Source organism: Artemia franciscana, chromosome 1, assembly GCF_032884065.1.
Source record: "Artemia franciscana chromosome 1, ASM3288406v1, whole genome shotgun sequence".
Taxonomy (NCBI): Eukaryota; Metazoa; Arthropoda; class Branchiopoda; order Anostraca; family Artemiidae; genus Artemia; species Artemia franciscana.
Genome location: NC_088863.1, coordinates 70026929 through 70043366, shown reverse-complemented (window position 1 = coordinate 70043366; position 16438 = coordinate 70026929). Strand labels below are relative to the sequence as shown.

At 34.8% G+C, this 16438-nt stretch overlaps 1 protein-coding gene across 1 annotated transcript in view; it reads left to right on the top strand.

Moving 5' to 3' along the window:
* The window catches only part of LOC136033421 (zinc finger protein 264-like), a 60324-nt gene that overhangs the window by 23933 nt on the left and 19953 nt on the right, over positions 1–16438 (top strand). The window contains exons 4-7 of the mRNA XM_065714176.1: positions 1297–1488; positions 2375–2623; positions 5080–5240; positions 10946–11130. Of these exons, the coding sequence (XP_065570248.1) occupies positions 1297–1488; positions 2375–2623; positions 5080–5240; positions 10946–11130 (787 nt within the window). The remainder of the gene's footprint in view (positions 1–1296; positions 1489–2374; positions 2624–5079; positions 5241–10945; positions 11131–16438) is intronic.

The window sequence follows — 16438 nt, the reverse complement described above, 5'->3', positions numbered from 1 at the left end:
TTCTAATATGTTTCTCTGGCGCTCATTCCCAATGAAATATACCTAAGTTTGATAAAGATATAATACTTTAGAAAGGAATATGGGCTCTATATTTGGACTTCAGGGGTGGGGTAGAGGTGAGGTAGAGCGGGTCTACATGTCTCATGTGCTAGGTACAATTAAACTGCATAGTATATTTTAAGGACTTTTCTAACTTCGCACTGTCCAAACACTTTAACCATCCCCCCTAATATGCAAATTGTAGCCCAAATTATATATTTTCTATCTATTCAGTTGCTTCTCTTTGTCTTACCTCAAGCAAAGCTAAAATTAACTAACGAAAGAATCAGTTCTTTAATGCGTCAATGAATGAACAACTTGAGCGGTCGGGGGTATATCGTACAAGTGCCTTTTTTTTGGAAAGCCTGTCCACCTTTGACGGTAGTGTGTGACTCAGGCTAAGAGCTATTGATATTGAACAAAGTTAACTAACAATGTAATATATAGATATTTTCAAAGACCTCACTACCTTTTCATGACATGCAAATAACAGTTCAATAGGGAAAAATCGTTTTTATTAGACAGCGCAAATAATAACAAAGCATCTGAATATTTCAGTCACATACACAGTGGCCATCCTCAGTAGATAAACTCCTATTTAGTTTATCTGCTGAGGATGGTCATTGTGCATTTTACCGAAATATCCATAGTTTTTTTTTTTATTGTTTACACTGTCTAATAAGGATATGTCTCTATTGAACTGTTTTTTTGTTCGCAATGCATAAAAATTATGTCACCTGCAAATGGAAGGAAGGTAATTTTTTGACTGAACTGTTATTAAACTGTTACTTGTACGCCATGTATATAAATTATATCACCTACAAATAGAAGGAGGGTAAGCTTTTTGACCGAACAAAGTTCCTTGTCTTGGGAAATACGGCTGTAGTTTAGTATGAGTATGTATGTGTTTGTGTGTGTGTCTCTGTGTGTGTTTGTGTTTTTAAGTCTTCCTTGTTTAACAAGAAATTAATATTTGCCTTGTCCTCTGCTTGGACATTTGTTGTTAAGCCTAATTCACAAATAGTCAATTTTTTGTTCTTCATTTTGACATTATTGTTTCAGTTCGTCATATAAGTAATTGACGTTCATAAACAATGCTGAAAGTTGCTATTAGTTTGTATTTAGTGATAAAATAACAATCTAACGATATATATAAGCAGTACTTATGCTTACTGTAATAAGTTAGTCGGGATACCTTAGTTTGCATTAGTTGATTTCTCAAGGCACAATACTCATGTAACCATTTTCTTTAATGAGGGAGCCATTATGAAGAGGAACAAGTTCATCAGTGGAGGCACAAAGCAGAGAACAGTCAGTTAAATTCTCCAGATTCAGAAGGCAAAATATCAGTTGTGACTAGTAAAACTAACATGACAGCAGAAGAGCTCGTTAATCTCTTGAGCAACAGAAATTTGCTACCCAAAGGTCATCTCACCCAAGCCTTGATGAGTAAGTCTTTTTTGATTTTTCAAAAATTGTAAATTTTGAAAAAATTGGAATGCCACCACAGAGTTCAAGCTACTCTAGTCCACGGTAATTTACTATTCTTGACGAAATTGAAATGGTAGTTTCCCCGTATATAACATGTTTAGGTTCAATTCCTAAAGGTAATTCAAAGTAATTTTAAGGTGTTATCACCACGTCATATTTAAGGGGGTTAAATCAGTGATGAGTTTGTTGTGGCACCAGTAAATGAATTGATTATTTTTCTAACATTTTCTTTTGTAATGTTAAATTTTTCTGATACGGGTTATAAGGAAAACAATATTTTCACTTGACCTTTTACAAGGTAAAGCTATGCTGCCTACTGTGTTTTTTTCGTTTGTTTATCCGTTTTTGTTTCAGTCGTTATATATGTTAAAAAAGCTTATAAAATTTGGTAAGGAAATTACAAAGTTTGTGTATTGTGATAGGAATACTCCAATGTTGGTCAAATGAGGGCTTAACCGCATTTTAGTAAATTGTAGACGCAACCTTGCAATAAAAAAGGCAGTTAGAATATCGAGTAATAAACAATAAGAATTTCTTGTTTGTTCTCATTTCACTTGTAATCCGCCGTCTTTAGTTTGATCTTTGATATCTATATATTGCGAAGGCTTATTTAAAGCCAATAATACTGTCTTGCATCAATTAGACACATGGAAATGAGAAATGTATCACAGAAATCACAGAAATTTATCACAGAAATGTGATAAAAATACCTGTTTCTTTTAATAAATCAGAATCTGGACTTTAGAATGTTCGTTAGGCGTACTTCACAATGCTGCAGGCGTAGTAACCTAGTCCAAAAGTTTTACTTAATGATTCAATTCAATTTCGTTTATTCATTTTAAAGGTCAGCATATAGGTGTGTCCTCTGGTCAAATTTTACAAGAGCTGGACCAGAAACAATTCAATTCAACCAGAAACAATGCTGTGGAACCTGCCATGCTTTGTGATACTGAATGTCCTGGCTCCTTTTCTAATAGTGAAGAGGGCAGTGCAGAAGACTGGGGATCCACAGGCAATTCAGTAGGACATTCTGAACAAGATGCACGCTACGTGCCAGTCCTAGCAACGACTGGGAATCCTCCTGAAACTCAAGGTATAGTCCCTGTATTGTCTTTTAGCGTTAAACATAACGGTGTCTTTTTTTGAATTTAGAAGAATTGCTGTATATAGATTTCCAAGTGCCAAAGTTATTAGAATCTTTCTTTCTTCATCTGTCCTCCTCCGCTTTCCGCCTCTCTCTTCTGTTTCCTCTCTTTCTTTGTATCCTCTCTCTGTACCTTCAACATTTCTGGCTATAATTGTTTTTGAAACCACAGTTGGCTAACCGTTATAAAACAAGATCGCGGTGAAGAAAAAAACAGGGATAATCACAAACAGTAAACTGAAGAATTTTATACAATTACCTATTCGGGGTTCCGCCAGTCCGCCCTGGAAAATTCCCCTCCCCCACTCCTGATAATTTCTCCCAGGGAAAATTTTCCCCAAATATAAAATTGATAAATTGAAGGAAAATTAAGACAAATAAAAGCAAAGGAGAACAGCGTATAATTCTACATCAGCTATCACGAAGGAGCAATGGTGGGTCATTGTGTACGGGGGGGGGGTCAGATGGCTAACAGTACTCATTTCAAGGCCGAAATTGTCTAAATATCCATTAGCCTTCAGATAAATAGGGGATGGGATAGTGGGGGGTTTCGGTAGGAATTAATTTAATTAATCAAAACAATGATTTAATCAAATTATTGAAATTGTTATGACCTCCAGAGAAGCCATAGGTCTCATCAGTGCAGGTCAGAGACTAGTACTTCTTCTCAAATCTACACAAATTAGAGCCCGTTTAGAACCGAACAGCAAGAAGTCCTTGGGAACCCCAATTGAGCCAGGACTTTGTGCAATAATGGGCTTCTTGGCCACAACATGATTTTCAACACTTTGGGAGGTTCTTCTATTAGCAAGATTGGAAGCCCTTTACAAGCTGTCTAAAGCCGATTGCCTCCGACTCATTATATGTTCATACTTACAAATTTTCCGTTTCAGTGCGGAGGTAGCCTATAATAGATAACATTTAGATTTGTGTTTTGAATTTACGCTAAAGCGTATCATGGGCAGAGCAATAGCGCCGCCAAAGTAAAGAGCGATGTGGCATTTGAGTTCAATGAGATTTTAAGGGTAAGAAGCCCACCTCATGTGTAAATTCACCCCCCCCCCCAAAAAAAAAATGTCTAATAAATATTTTGAGGCTGGCTTCTTGTTCAGCATAGTGGGAAGGTCATAACTATGATTCAGGGGATTACAATCCCTCCTAGCCCTTGGGGGCTGTAAGTTACACAATTAGCCCATTACTTACATAAAATATTCTTTTATTGGGAAAGGGGAGCATGTTTGACCTTTGGTGTTCAAAAAAGGCAAGGGCATTCAGGTAAAGCCTTCACAGAATGTTGAGGAGAGTGTGGAACTAAATCAAAACACGCTATGTACATACGGGTTGTAAGAGGGTGTATCTCAGTTAAAACGATGGGGTTTTAACATGGAATTTTCAGGGAAGGAAGAGGAGGATGATCAGTTGACGAAAAGAAAATATGCACATTACTATTCCTACTACTACCATTTATTCTATATCGTCTACTTCTATTGTGACTAGTACTAAGGCTAAGGTTATTAAGGAGAAAGTTTCAGAAATGTTCAGAGGGAAGTGGAACTAAGTCAGCACACACCAAATATATACAATTTGTCAAAAGGGTGCGTAAGCAATATGGAGGAACGGCTTCGAGCATTATGTTGAAACTTTCGGGGTATGAGGAGATAATGTCGAACTAACGTAATGGCAAAATATGCATGCTACTACTTATACTAGTACTTATGACCGGGTCAAACTCAAAACAAGCAGAAACTAAAAGGAATAGGGTTGACGCACCGTACTTTCTAAAGATCAGAATATAATTTGCATTATATGTGAAATGTTAAATGTTTTAAGACTTTAAAAAATAAATATCAGTTTGTACTTTAAACTGTGAATGTGCATTCGTATATTTTTTCTTTTTTTCAGTAATCTTGGTTATGAAGGTTATTTTTTTTTTTTTTTCATATTGTGATAAATAAAACATATAGCTTAAAATATGGACTGTTTTTGTTAAAGTTCAAATGATGTTCGGGTTTATAGAAGGCACAGGGGGCATCAGCCCTAATTCTCTTAGTTTCGCTCGTCTTGAGTTTGACTGGTTATTTTTGTAATTTCTGTTCGTTTTGGGTTTCATTTATTTATTTATGGTAATTTTACGCTTGGACAATTATTTGACTTTATTTCTGCTCATCTTCGGTTTGATATAGCTCTTTGTTTTTCTTTGAAAAACTTATTTTGTGCTAAAAGTTTTTAAAATCGACTCTTATACAATATTAAGCGATATGGAAAACAGATTCAAGTCTGGAACCGCTCACTATTTGGGAATGACCGGGTCTGCTATTTTTTAGTTGTTTTCATTTTTCATTAATTTAATTATGTTCATTAGGCTTTCTTTTGATTTATTTTTTTTATTCTGACTTGTCTTGTAGATCAGGAGCCTGATCAACCACGCGTTAGTATTCCCGTGACAGTGGAGCAGATGCAGAATCCACGGATACTCAGCCAAAAGGAACTAACTGAACTGTCATCGCTCTTCGAAAGGGGGGATAAACAAGGAATTCTTGCTTTCATTGTCAAAGCCACGAAACAAGTAATCCCCTTTTCTCCCTTGTACTTTGTCTTTCTTTTGTCTTTTTATTTTCATTTCATTGTCTTTTTTTGTCTTTTCGTTCATTTGTCTTTTCACTCTTTCCACTTTCTATTTTTGTACGTCAACCACATTCATTGCTCTGATTTGAAAGTTTACTAGATAGTAATTAAATTTAGTTTATTAATTGCAATAATTTAATTAAGGATCATTCTAAAGCATAAAGTTAATATTTACACTAGTATACATTCCATAATTTTTTAAGTTTAGAACTCACATGGTAATAATTTCCTTTACCATTTCATTAAAAAAAAAACTCACGTTTAAATTGTTTTTAACTAATCTGACAAACAACATCTTACTTAAAGTAAATCGACGGTTAGAACACAACACTCATTAAATAGTGGTTCGATTCTTCATTAAGACGAAAATTATATAATCTGTAGAATCATATGGAACCAAATTTTTTTTTTTTTTTTTTTTTTTTTTTTTGCACACCAAATGAAACGAAAAACTACAAATTGAGTTTTAGGAAAATTCCGTTAGAAAGTATATAAAGGAATTTCACACATGCTCGTGAGTTATGTGTGATGCTCATGTACTACAAATGAAGTTCATGAGTGCTATTATACATGAGTATGTTATTATGAATGAAACTTTATCAACCCAATAAACACACAATGGTGTAAAAATGGAGCATACAAGAGGAAAAAAAAGAAGGAAACCAAAAACAACTTCAATAGGCAAAACTTTTATAAAAAGGCACTAAATAAGCTATTCAAAGTATCCAAATTCTGTTCAAAGTGTAACCTGCGCTTCGCGATAACAGCAAACGGATCGACAACTCCATATACAGAAACCATACGCCAATTTGGCTATACGCCAATTTTTAGCCCACAGTGGTACACCCAGTAGGAATTTAACATAACAAAAAAAAAATGACCGACAAGCTGCTTTATCTGATGTACTAAAACATTCCAAAAAGATGTCAAAGCTAACAAATGGGGCCCATAAAACGCGCTTTAAATTTTAGAAAGCACTCTCCTTTTATAGCATTCTTTGAAAAGAACAAGCAGGCCGTATGCCTTGCGAAGCTTCGCACCTAGAAATTCTAATAAAAGTGCTAGAGTATGCTTTAAGTCACTTGCAACGGGCAATCCAAGGCAAATTATGTTTGGTGACCTATATTCGGAATATAAAATCTCAACATTTGCCTCATTACCAGAAATGCTTCGACTGAGGTTCAGGACGTCGTCAGCATAATTTAAATATGACAAATCAAGGCTTCGAAAAATAAACGATGTCTGAAATTTCTTCTAGCATACTGTTATTATAAAATAGAGGCGATGATACCCCGCCCTGCCTGATACCTTTCCAAACGCTTGTGGATTTTGAATCAACAAAATCTTTTTGAGTAGGCACTTTGACAAAAACATCAAGTTTACTATGCATATGTTTTTAGACGCGTATGATTGAGCTATCAAGTCCACGTTGACTGGCATTAAGCGGTAAGTGAGTATGTATCCCCGAATCGAACGCCCGTGGAACATCGTGGACAGCCATAATAACAATATCCTTATTTTCTTCCACGTCTAACAAAGCATTTGCAATAACTTGGTGCATATGTTCACGGCTGTAGCTTTTTTAGAGCCAAACTGGTTGTCTGGCATAGAGCAAACTCGGGTAATCCCATCAATAACTAACAGCTGTAATAATTTACATAATACTGATGAAACAATTATAGGTCGGTACGAACTACGCTTATTTTTATTTTTTCCTTTCTTAGGCACAGGTGTCACAACACCAGCTCAAAAATGAGGAATTAACCCACTATTGAATATTATCTGGAACAGTAATCCCAGATTTTGTAAGAGATTCAAATATCCATGTACTACATACATGCCACACAACTGGTCAATTCCACGTGAATATTTCTTTTTAAGTTTCACAATACATTGACTAATTTTTCTTAGGTTTATCATGAACCCTAGATGAGGTTCAAAATCACCCTAGGCTGTATCTAGTGCTGAGGAAAATTCATCTTGTAAAGTAGCATCAGGGGGTGAGAACTCGCTTATGTAATATTGGACCCTTTGATGTTCAGAGGGTGAGGTATAGTCATTTGACTCACATTCGGTATTCATTTTGCCAATGAACCGCCATATCTCATTGGAGTTTCTTAAAAGCCTGTCACTATATATATCTGTAACATCTACCTATGTTTACTAAGGATCTTAGTAAAATTACGCTAAAGTATTACGCTAAATTGTGATAATAAAAATAAAGTAATTAGCGTAAAGTATTACGCTAAAGTATTACGGAAATTACGCTAAAGTATGAGGTGCATTAGATGCACCTCATACTTTACGTTTAGGCCCAGCAGCAGCTTCTGCGCATTGTATGGCATGGGTAAGCTCAGAATAGTATATGTTTCATCGAATCTGTTTTTCACTAGCTAATATATCTGCATTCTGCTGAAGGAGCTGGAATGGTATTTTAATTTTTGTCAAAAACACTTGAGGATGAAGTTAAGTCAGTTTTGTTCCATTCAGACTTAGAATATCACTTTCTCTTACTTGGAGACCTATTTTCAACATGAGTGAGTTCGAATGGGCAGGTAATGGGAAAATGATCGGAAACTGATACGCCGTTGTCAACGTGACAATTATCGGGCGCTTATGTGTTGTTAGAACCGAGATAGAAATCCAAAGAGCTGGTAGAGCCTGAATTTTCGACCTAGGTGAAGGAGCAATCGTTCAATTATGAACTATGAAATATTTACGTTCAAGTTCATGAGTTAACTGTGAAATATTCACGTTCAAGTTCATGAGTTAACTATGAAATATTCACGTTCAAGTTCATGAGTGAACTATGAAATATTCACGTTCAAGTTCATGAGTTAACTATGAAATATTCTTGAAACCACGGTTCAAGTAATGAGTTTTCAGATGTAAAAAATGCTACTGGAAAGAGAAAAAAACGGTACCTTTGACATGAAACAGCCCGAAAAGTTTATCCCTTAGAGAAAAAAAAACAAGATGACTAACCTCTATTAAGTTTAACCTATTTAACTTAAAGAAGACAAGCCAAAAAGATGAGTTTCTTTCGACGCGTCCAAAAAACCATTCAGAAAATTGTCGTTTGAAACTGAAATTATGAGGGTTATGAGATGCTTTTTGGGTAATCCATCTGTGGCTTAAGGGAAAATATAGGACGCAACTATTGAAGTTGCGGTGGGAAGATGGGAGTTAGTTAGAAGCAGACCTAAACTGAAAAGGAACGTAGGCTGGTGTATTGGGATCAGACGGTCTTTGGGATGTAATAGGTAAATAATTACTCCTTACACAACACTTTGTTTAATGTTAGGTCAAATCCACCTAGTAATCTAAGGTTTCATCTAATGTAATGTTGAAATCAACCTAATATTCATTTAATATTTGAATACTCAATCTAATATTTCAAGTTTAAGATTTAATCAAGCAAAAATAAAGGGATTTACACAAAAGAGAGAATTTGATAAAACCTACTGTCAGCGTTGAAACATAAAATTAAACAGCAAAAAAGCTAAGTCATATCAAGTTCATAGACCCAGAATCCCGTAGGTCCCGTAGGGACCCAGAATCTATTTTCAAAATGGGCTAAGAAAACGAGATTCTTCTAAAAAAAAGGGATGGTTACCTAACCTTCACTATTAAAGCATCAAATCTTCGCTAAAATAGTATATTTTCTTTCTCTAAGACTCTACTAGTCAAACCAGCGTTTAACTTAACGACTTTGAGTAATAACTTGGTTCGTACTGCGGAATCAATGATCAATAATTACAAGAAAAAGGACTAAAAAAAAAAAATTCTTAAGGACTTAAAAAGAACTTAAAAAAAAGTCTGATTGATCATTTAAAAAACAGATGCTGTCTTTCATTCTACAGAGGGTAACATTAAAAAAGAAGTATGGTTTTTCTCAGACATTTTGGGAAATAACATTATAAATATGTCAATATGTCCAAAAATTAACTAATTTTGTTTAAATATTTTAAGTCTTTACAAAAAGAAAAAGAAAAAATATTTTACGTTTCAAAATACAAAACTGTTTTACAGTGTGGGCTATTTCAAATTTTGAACTCGCCCCCTCCCTTCTCCTTCAAGGAAAGGTGGGCGCCAACTAGCTATTGAAGAATTGCGAAAAACTTCAAAACTGTTGATTGTCCTTCTCTTTGCCCCCTGAATAGTAATAAGGTCTTGTTCCCCATTTGTACCACCTATTCGGTTTTTAGACGAAACCTTTGAGTCAGGGATTAATTGGGAGGGGGTTTAGAAAGGGGACTCTTGCCCCCCCCCCCCCATCTCTCCTAGATTATTAAAGTGTAAGCCAGTATGAAGGCATTTTGTTTCATATTTCATCTTGACTATTGTAGACATAAACCGCCACTTGCGAATCAAGATTTTAACCCTGTTGGTACCTGTTTTTATTTTTAGCTTATAATGTTTCCTTTTTTATTCCTTCTGTTCTAAACTGTTTTACCAATTCACCCAAAAAATTCTTTCTGACCATTTTTGTATGACGCTGCACATGATGCTTCGAGTAAGGTTCTAGACTTTTCGCCAAACTCAGACTTAGCGTTTGTCAAACTTGAACGGCCATCATGCGCATTGTAGTTACGGTATATTTAATTATCTCTTGATTATTAACCTAAACAATTACGTAGATATAGAAATTTCTTTTCAAATGAGCCTTTAGACGTCTCTATGATATTTTCGTGTCTCACTAGCGGTAGCAGAAAGAAAAAGGAACTTTGAATTTTCGTATTGCTCAAGATGGAGGACTAGTTCTCCTGAATGTTGTTTTTGGCTATTGTGCAGTTTGCAGTTTGCCCTGACAACATGTTAAGGGATTTCAGACTATCTATTGAAATTTCTATAAATTTTTTTTCGTAACGAACTTTTATCTTTAAGATTAATTGAAATAATAATTCATATTACAAAATGAACTTAAAATGCCGATTCCTCCTCACTTGACATCTTTTTTTTTTAATAAGTTTCTGCTTTTTTATTTCTATGGGTTAGGGTTCATTCTTTACTTGGTTGCCCTTAAGGGTGCATCCATGAATCATCGTTTAGTTATGTAAAGATTTATGGTGGAATATTGTTCAGAGATAGCTACTAATTCAAATTTTTTTGTAATTATGAATGCTAGAGCTATTACAAGTTATACAGGTAATCAAAATCAACAGAAAATTAATCTTTTCTCAAAATTTTATTTGAGAAGATAATCTGGCAAAAACATGTTTTGATGAAAGTACATGATGTGGAAGTTAATACTTCCACATCATGCACTTCAAAAAGAAAATCAAAAAGATTTTCTGCTGAACTTCCGAGTTTCAGACGTTGCTCGCTTGTCGTCTTTTTTGGCCATTAAGAGAAATAGGGAAAATGGGATAAGTATATTTTTATATATATTTTTTTTTACTCTACAGAGCAACAAAATAATTAAATTTGTAAGGTAATCTAATGTTGCTTGCACTTCATAGTGCATTTGTGCTTAAAAAAGTAGATCGTGTTTTTAATTGCTGGTGGATTTGTTAAATCATTAGTTTTCTTTTAGGCATTCGGTAATATCCTTATAAAGTGCTCATTCCTACATACCTTTTCTCTTGTATGGTGAATTGAAAATACTACCTGTCTGCCAATTTCCTCTTAAGGAATTTTTTTTAGACTGTTCGTTTATGGCGCTGCACAAGGTGCTCTGCGAGCATTGAAGGTTTGATGAAACACCTTGAGGACCACTACGTTATGATTCACAACGTAGAACCGCAATACGAGTGTGATCTCTGTGATACTGTTCTTTTGAACTCGCATCAGTATTCCCGCCATTGGGCCAGTCATATACCTATAAAACGGTACTTCAATTTATTATTCTATTTTTGTAAGCTTTGAATCTTATTTTAAGTAGTGTCAATAATTTTATGTCACATGTAATCACACTCTTTGATGCGAGCGTGTCTGCTTTTGACTTCGGCTGAAATTCGTTTTAGAGCAACATTGATAATGCCACCACATTTGAGACGATGTTCAATTTACAGTGATTGATTCACAAGTGGCTGCTAAATTCCTTGTCAAATATTGCTAAGATAGCTTTAAAAAAAATGATATTTCTAGCATCAAGAAAAAAGTTTGGTGCGCGCTGGCATACCTGGATTATTAGTGCTATTAAATGTGAAATTTCATAGACGAATCCAGTAATATCAATCAGGTTCAGTTTGATTCTAAACATAATGCCACTATTTGTGTTTGAAATGTTTGGTTTCAACTATAGTGAGACAAATAATGAGATAATAGAATAGACAATAGATAATAGAATAGAATAGAATAGATAATAGATAATTGATAATAGAATAATAGATAATAATAATAGATAATAGAATAATAATAGATAATAGAATAGAATAGATAATAGAATAGACAACTATAGTGAGACAGCAAGAGCCGCCGCCGACTTATTGAGCTAATAAACCTTGGTTGAATAAACCAGGATAAAAACTTTTTTCTTTTTTGAGGGTACCAGGTATTTAACAAGCTTAGATGCTGATCGGCCCTATGCACCTTTTTCATCCAAAAAAATATATTTGTAACTTCTTCATAAAAGAACCAACAGACGAGTTTTCAGGTGTAGTCTCCCTTTTGAGACTATTTCAAATGTCACATAATTAGATAAGAAGTCTCTTCTTAAAGTTAATCCAACACTACTTAATTTTTATCTTTGGTATTTTGGCATAGCAAATGCTGGTGAAAGTAGTGAAAGCATAACTTAGGTAGAAAGGTAGGCCCTAAAATAAAAGTGGGAGGGAGTATGGTGGATATCATGCTTAATTTGGATAAATTTCCTAATTCAAAGGCCGGTATAAAATGCGTCCGTTCTCAGCTTTATAATATGCCTGCCCACCTTTAAATTAAGAATATAAAATATTTTAAACGCGAAATAACAGGTTTACTCGATTGTCTTATAATATCTTCACTATTACCAGCAACTGAAAAAGATACTCCCACCTCTCACTATCACCAGCAACTGAAAAACTTATTCTCATGTCTAGCTATATTATTATTTCTATCACAAGGAACTGGAAAAATATTCACCAACTGAAAAGCAACTGCACAGATTTATATCAGGCTATGCAAGAAAATTTTGAATCCAATAATGGAACAATCAGTGACTGTTATGGAGCTACCAGGTATTCTACAATGCGGTGCAAAACTGAAAAGAACTTGAGGGAAAAATCAGCTGACAAAAAAAAAAATCAAAAAAGAAAATATACCGTTATAGAGCTCTAAAACTTTCCTGATTACTGTAGCAGAAGACAAACACTGTCACTAATAAACAGTAAACTGAGTAAAAAAAAAAATTAAGGAATGATTAAAATTATCAAACAGTCCTTTGCCAAATAGGAATTGAAATTCCTATTTTTAGAGGGAATTTTATGAACAATATACAAATACAATTGAAACTTTCAATTGTACTTTTGTAAAATTCAATGTGAACTCTTGAACAAAACCGATTAAAACAAGAAAAAAACTAATACAGACAAACAAAGCCATCACAACACCCTCACGATGGGTTATGCCCACTCTAATTAACCGCGCCAGATTCCTAATGCTAATAAAGCACCAATTCCCCCTCAAATTTCCGCCAAAGACTCTTCCCTAAATCTCCATTCTCAAATCTCTAAACCCTTCACACAATGCAATGGAAAACAATAACGTCGTTATTGATCTAGGAATTTCTCGACTATATAATACAGTAGTTCATTGGGCAGTGCAATTGTTTGGTTTGGCGTTTTGTGTCAACCAGAAAGTTTTCAGGGGTTTCAAAATTCTGGTTTTCAGACATGAATAGACCAATGATGGATCCCAGGGGGGCGGGGTTAGAAATGTTTCCTTTTTGATGTCCTTGGTGCTTCAAATTTCTGAATTTCTCTCCCTAACTTGAAAAAATATCTGTATGAAACGTGTTTCCTTACCGTATAGTTAAACCTAAGATCTGTATCTACAATACGATATAATCTTTGGCCTTCAGGCATAATTTTTTTTTTTTTTTATAAAACACGCATTCTCGTGTGAGCAATCCGAAAAAAAAATTAATATCTAGTAGGAATGCTCTGAAATATATCATAAATGGCTTTGAGGTTAATGATTGGCCTGTTAGTACCGACACTCATCAATTAATTCGACTGCTAATCTATAAATTTAACTATGTGAAATTGCTTAAGTAAGGATCAAGCATGTTATGCGCTTGTATTACTAACATACGAGTTACGAAACCATATTGCTCGTATAAAATAACGTAACAGAACCATAATATGATTAACCATGCCGATTTTCAATCAATCAATCAATATTTATTAAATCAAATTAAAAAATATACAAAAACTATATTATGCCCCAACAGAGCTCGTAAGGCTGGGGCAGTAGAAATGCATAGAAAAAAAACACAACGTCTCGTCATACTAATAATCCCCCCCCCCCCCCAAAAAAAACATACAAGATAGGAGATAACAGAGGAGGCCACCCCAGCGCGAGAACACCACAACAAAATACATACTAAAATCTATTATTAATCAATCCCGACATCCAGGCAAAGAACTATTTTTGAAATATGTTTTTTCAAAGAAAATCGACTCATGGAACTTCGGGACATTTCTACTAAGTTAAGTTCAAGATTTTCTTCTTTCTTTTTTTCACTAAGTAAAAGTTTGAAACAAGTCCATTTTTGGGTCGTTAATACCAATTTTCAAGGTTCCTTCTGACCAATATTAGGGAGAAGAATATCTATCAACTTATGAACCGACTTACAAAGAAAAAAAACGAACGAAAAAAAAAATAAACACGCAACCGTGACTGGAAAAGAACAAATTTTCACTTTTTTGTAGTAGGGGACTTAAATATTCTGCTAGAAGTTCATAAGGGCTCATTGATATTTGTTGGGGGTTCTAGGATACATAAAATCAGAAAGGAAATTTTTTTTCATCAAAATCGGATCTCTTTTAGGATTGGGTTTCCACTCGTTTCTGAAATTTTACAAATCCTTGATGAATGATAAATTCAACTCTGACGAGGATGGGCTGGGTATTATAGGTTGGAGCTGTTCCGGTGTTATGAGGTGGGTGGGGGTCTTCGTTTGGTCATAAGTTCCTTCCTCCGTCCCTGTCTCCGAAAGGGAAATCCTGCTCGTATGGCTTCATTATGGAGTCAAGATGGAATTTTCACGAGTTTTCCATACCGGATCATGTTGCAAATTCCGCTGCAGGATGACCTTGAGGAGTGGCGACCCTCGAGGAATTTATAGCTTAGTAAACGACAGAGAATTTGCACTGGATTATGATTGAATCTGGGATTGCCCTGGATTTCTTGATAATTCTTCTATCTTTGTTTTGGGAAGGAGAGGGACTTAAAAATACTCCCTAATGAAGTTATATATTGTGAGCTGCCTCTCCATAGTACTAGAATGTGTAAGATTATAAATATATAGTGAATCGGAGGTAATAGGCTCGAGCTTGCTTGTGCAGGATTTGACTCTTGTTGAAAGAAAAACTTGCGGAAAACCATACTGTGACCAAGATGGGTCGATTATTGCACAAAGCCTCCATTCATTCTAGGTTCCAGGTGGTTCTAAGCCGGCTTGTGTGCTTTGTGCCGACTTCAGAGATGTATCAGTCCATGTAGCGCACTGGTTACAGAACCATTGCTTTCCCGATACCATCATAATCTCAATGATTTAAACAAAATGAAATTTGCAACTTGGAATTTTACAGCGTTAAAAACTCACTATCGTGTTATCATTTTCACTTAAGAATTTATACGTCTTTAATTGGACTTGTTAGGAATTTTAGAAAATCTGAATCCAGAATTAGGAAGCATGAAATTAGGTGATATAGACTTTAGTTACTCATGCATGGAGGATGCGGTGCACAGACAGGGTGAATGATGAATGAAGGAGCTGCCAAATTTTGCTTATGTAGGGAAGGTATGAATAATAGGATGTTTGTTGCTCATTTTATAACTAAAAGGGTAACGTATCAGTCATATACCCTGTTAGAGCCGAGTGATGGTGATTGTAGTGACTAGGATGAATTTTACTTACCATTTCAAGTACAAATGGACAGGCTCTCAGCTAGAAATATCGTATTTTTAATAAGGAATTTGAATGCCCAGGTGGATAGCAATAGAGATAGATGGTATCCTAGCCTGAGTAAGCTTGTTGTTGCAAGTGAAAATAGACACGCTTATAGACTGTAGCAATTTTGTAGGTATAACAATCTAGTTGTTATAAATACAGAATTTAGTTATATAATGGCCCATAAGTTAACATGGTACGAACATGATGGCAAGACCTTATTGATTGTTTTATTGTAAATTGAAGACTGGAAGGACCGGTACAATATACTGAGGAACGCTGTTATTAATGTGAAAAGTAAAGATCACCATCTAGTGTTTTCTAGGGTTAATCTAATGCTGAAATATTGGAAGGGTAACTACCCTCCGGGAAGTCATGACGTTTGTTGACTCCATGATGAGAATTTGAGAGAAACTTTTCAGGAACAGTTGGATTTTAACTTAAAAACTTTATAATAGAATAAGTCTACGAATATAGCTGTCTTATAGTTTTCAGCAGATGGTGTCTTAGGGAGAAAATTGGCAACGCAGCTCGGAATATTAGTGAAAATTATTTAAGTTTAGTAGAGAGGGGCTCATACGAAAAGTATGTTAGTGATAGATCATTTGAAAATAAAAGAGACGTAAAGAAATCTGGGAAAGCATTAAAATATGAATTAAGAAGGTGTCAAGTGGAGGCCATGGATAGGATCGCTGGAGATCTAGAAGATACAGCCAGACGGTATAATAATAAAATATTAGTAAAATTGGAATCTTGAAAAAAAAGGGAATAGTCGATTTTGACTCGCACCAGTTAAAGATAGGAAATTGGGCCGCAATAAAGAAAGAGCAAAAGAAAAATGGGCTGAACCTTTAGAGAATTTATTTATTTTCTTTATTTCCCTCAAAAAATGAGGAAAATGATAATGCTTGGAATCAAAAATGTTCTAAACCGTCATAAAGTTGCAGAAACTAAATAGGAAAAAATGAAAATTTTGTGACGCTTTGGAAGTAAAGAATAATTTACTTTTTTGGGAGAATTAGAGAGAGTAAGAAAAGGAT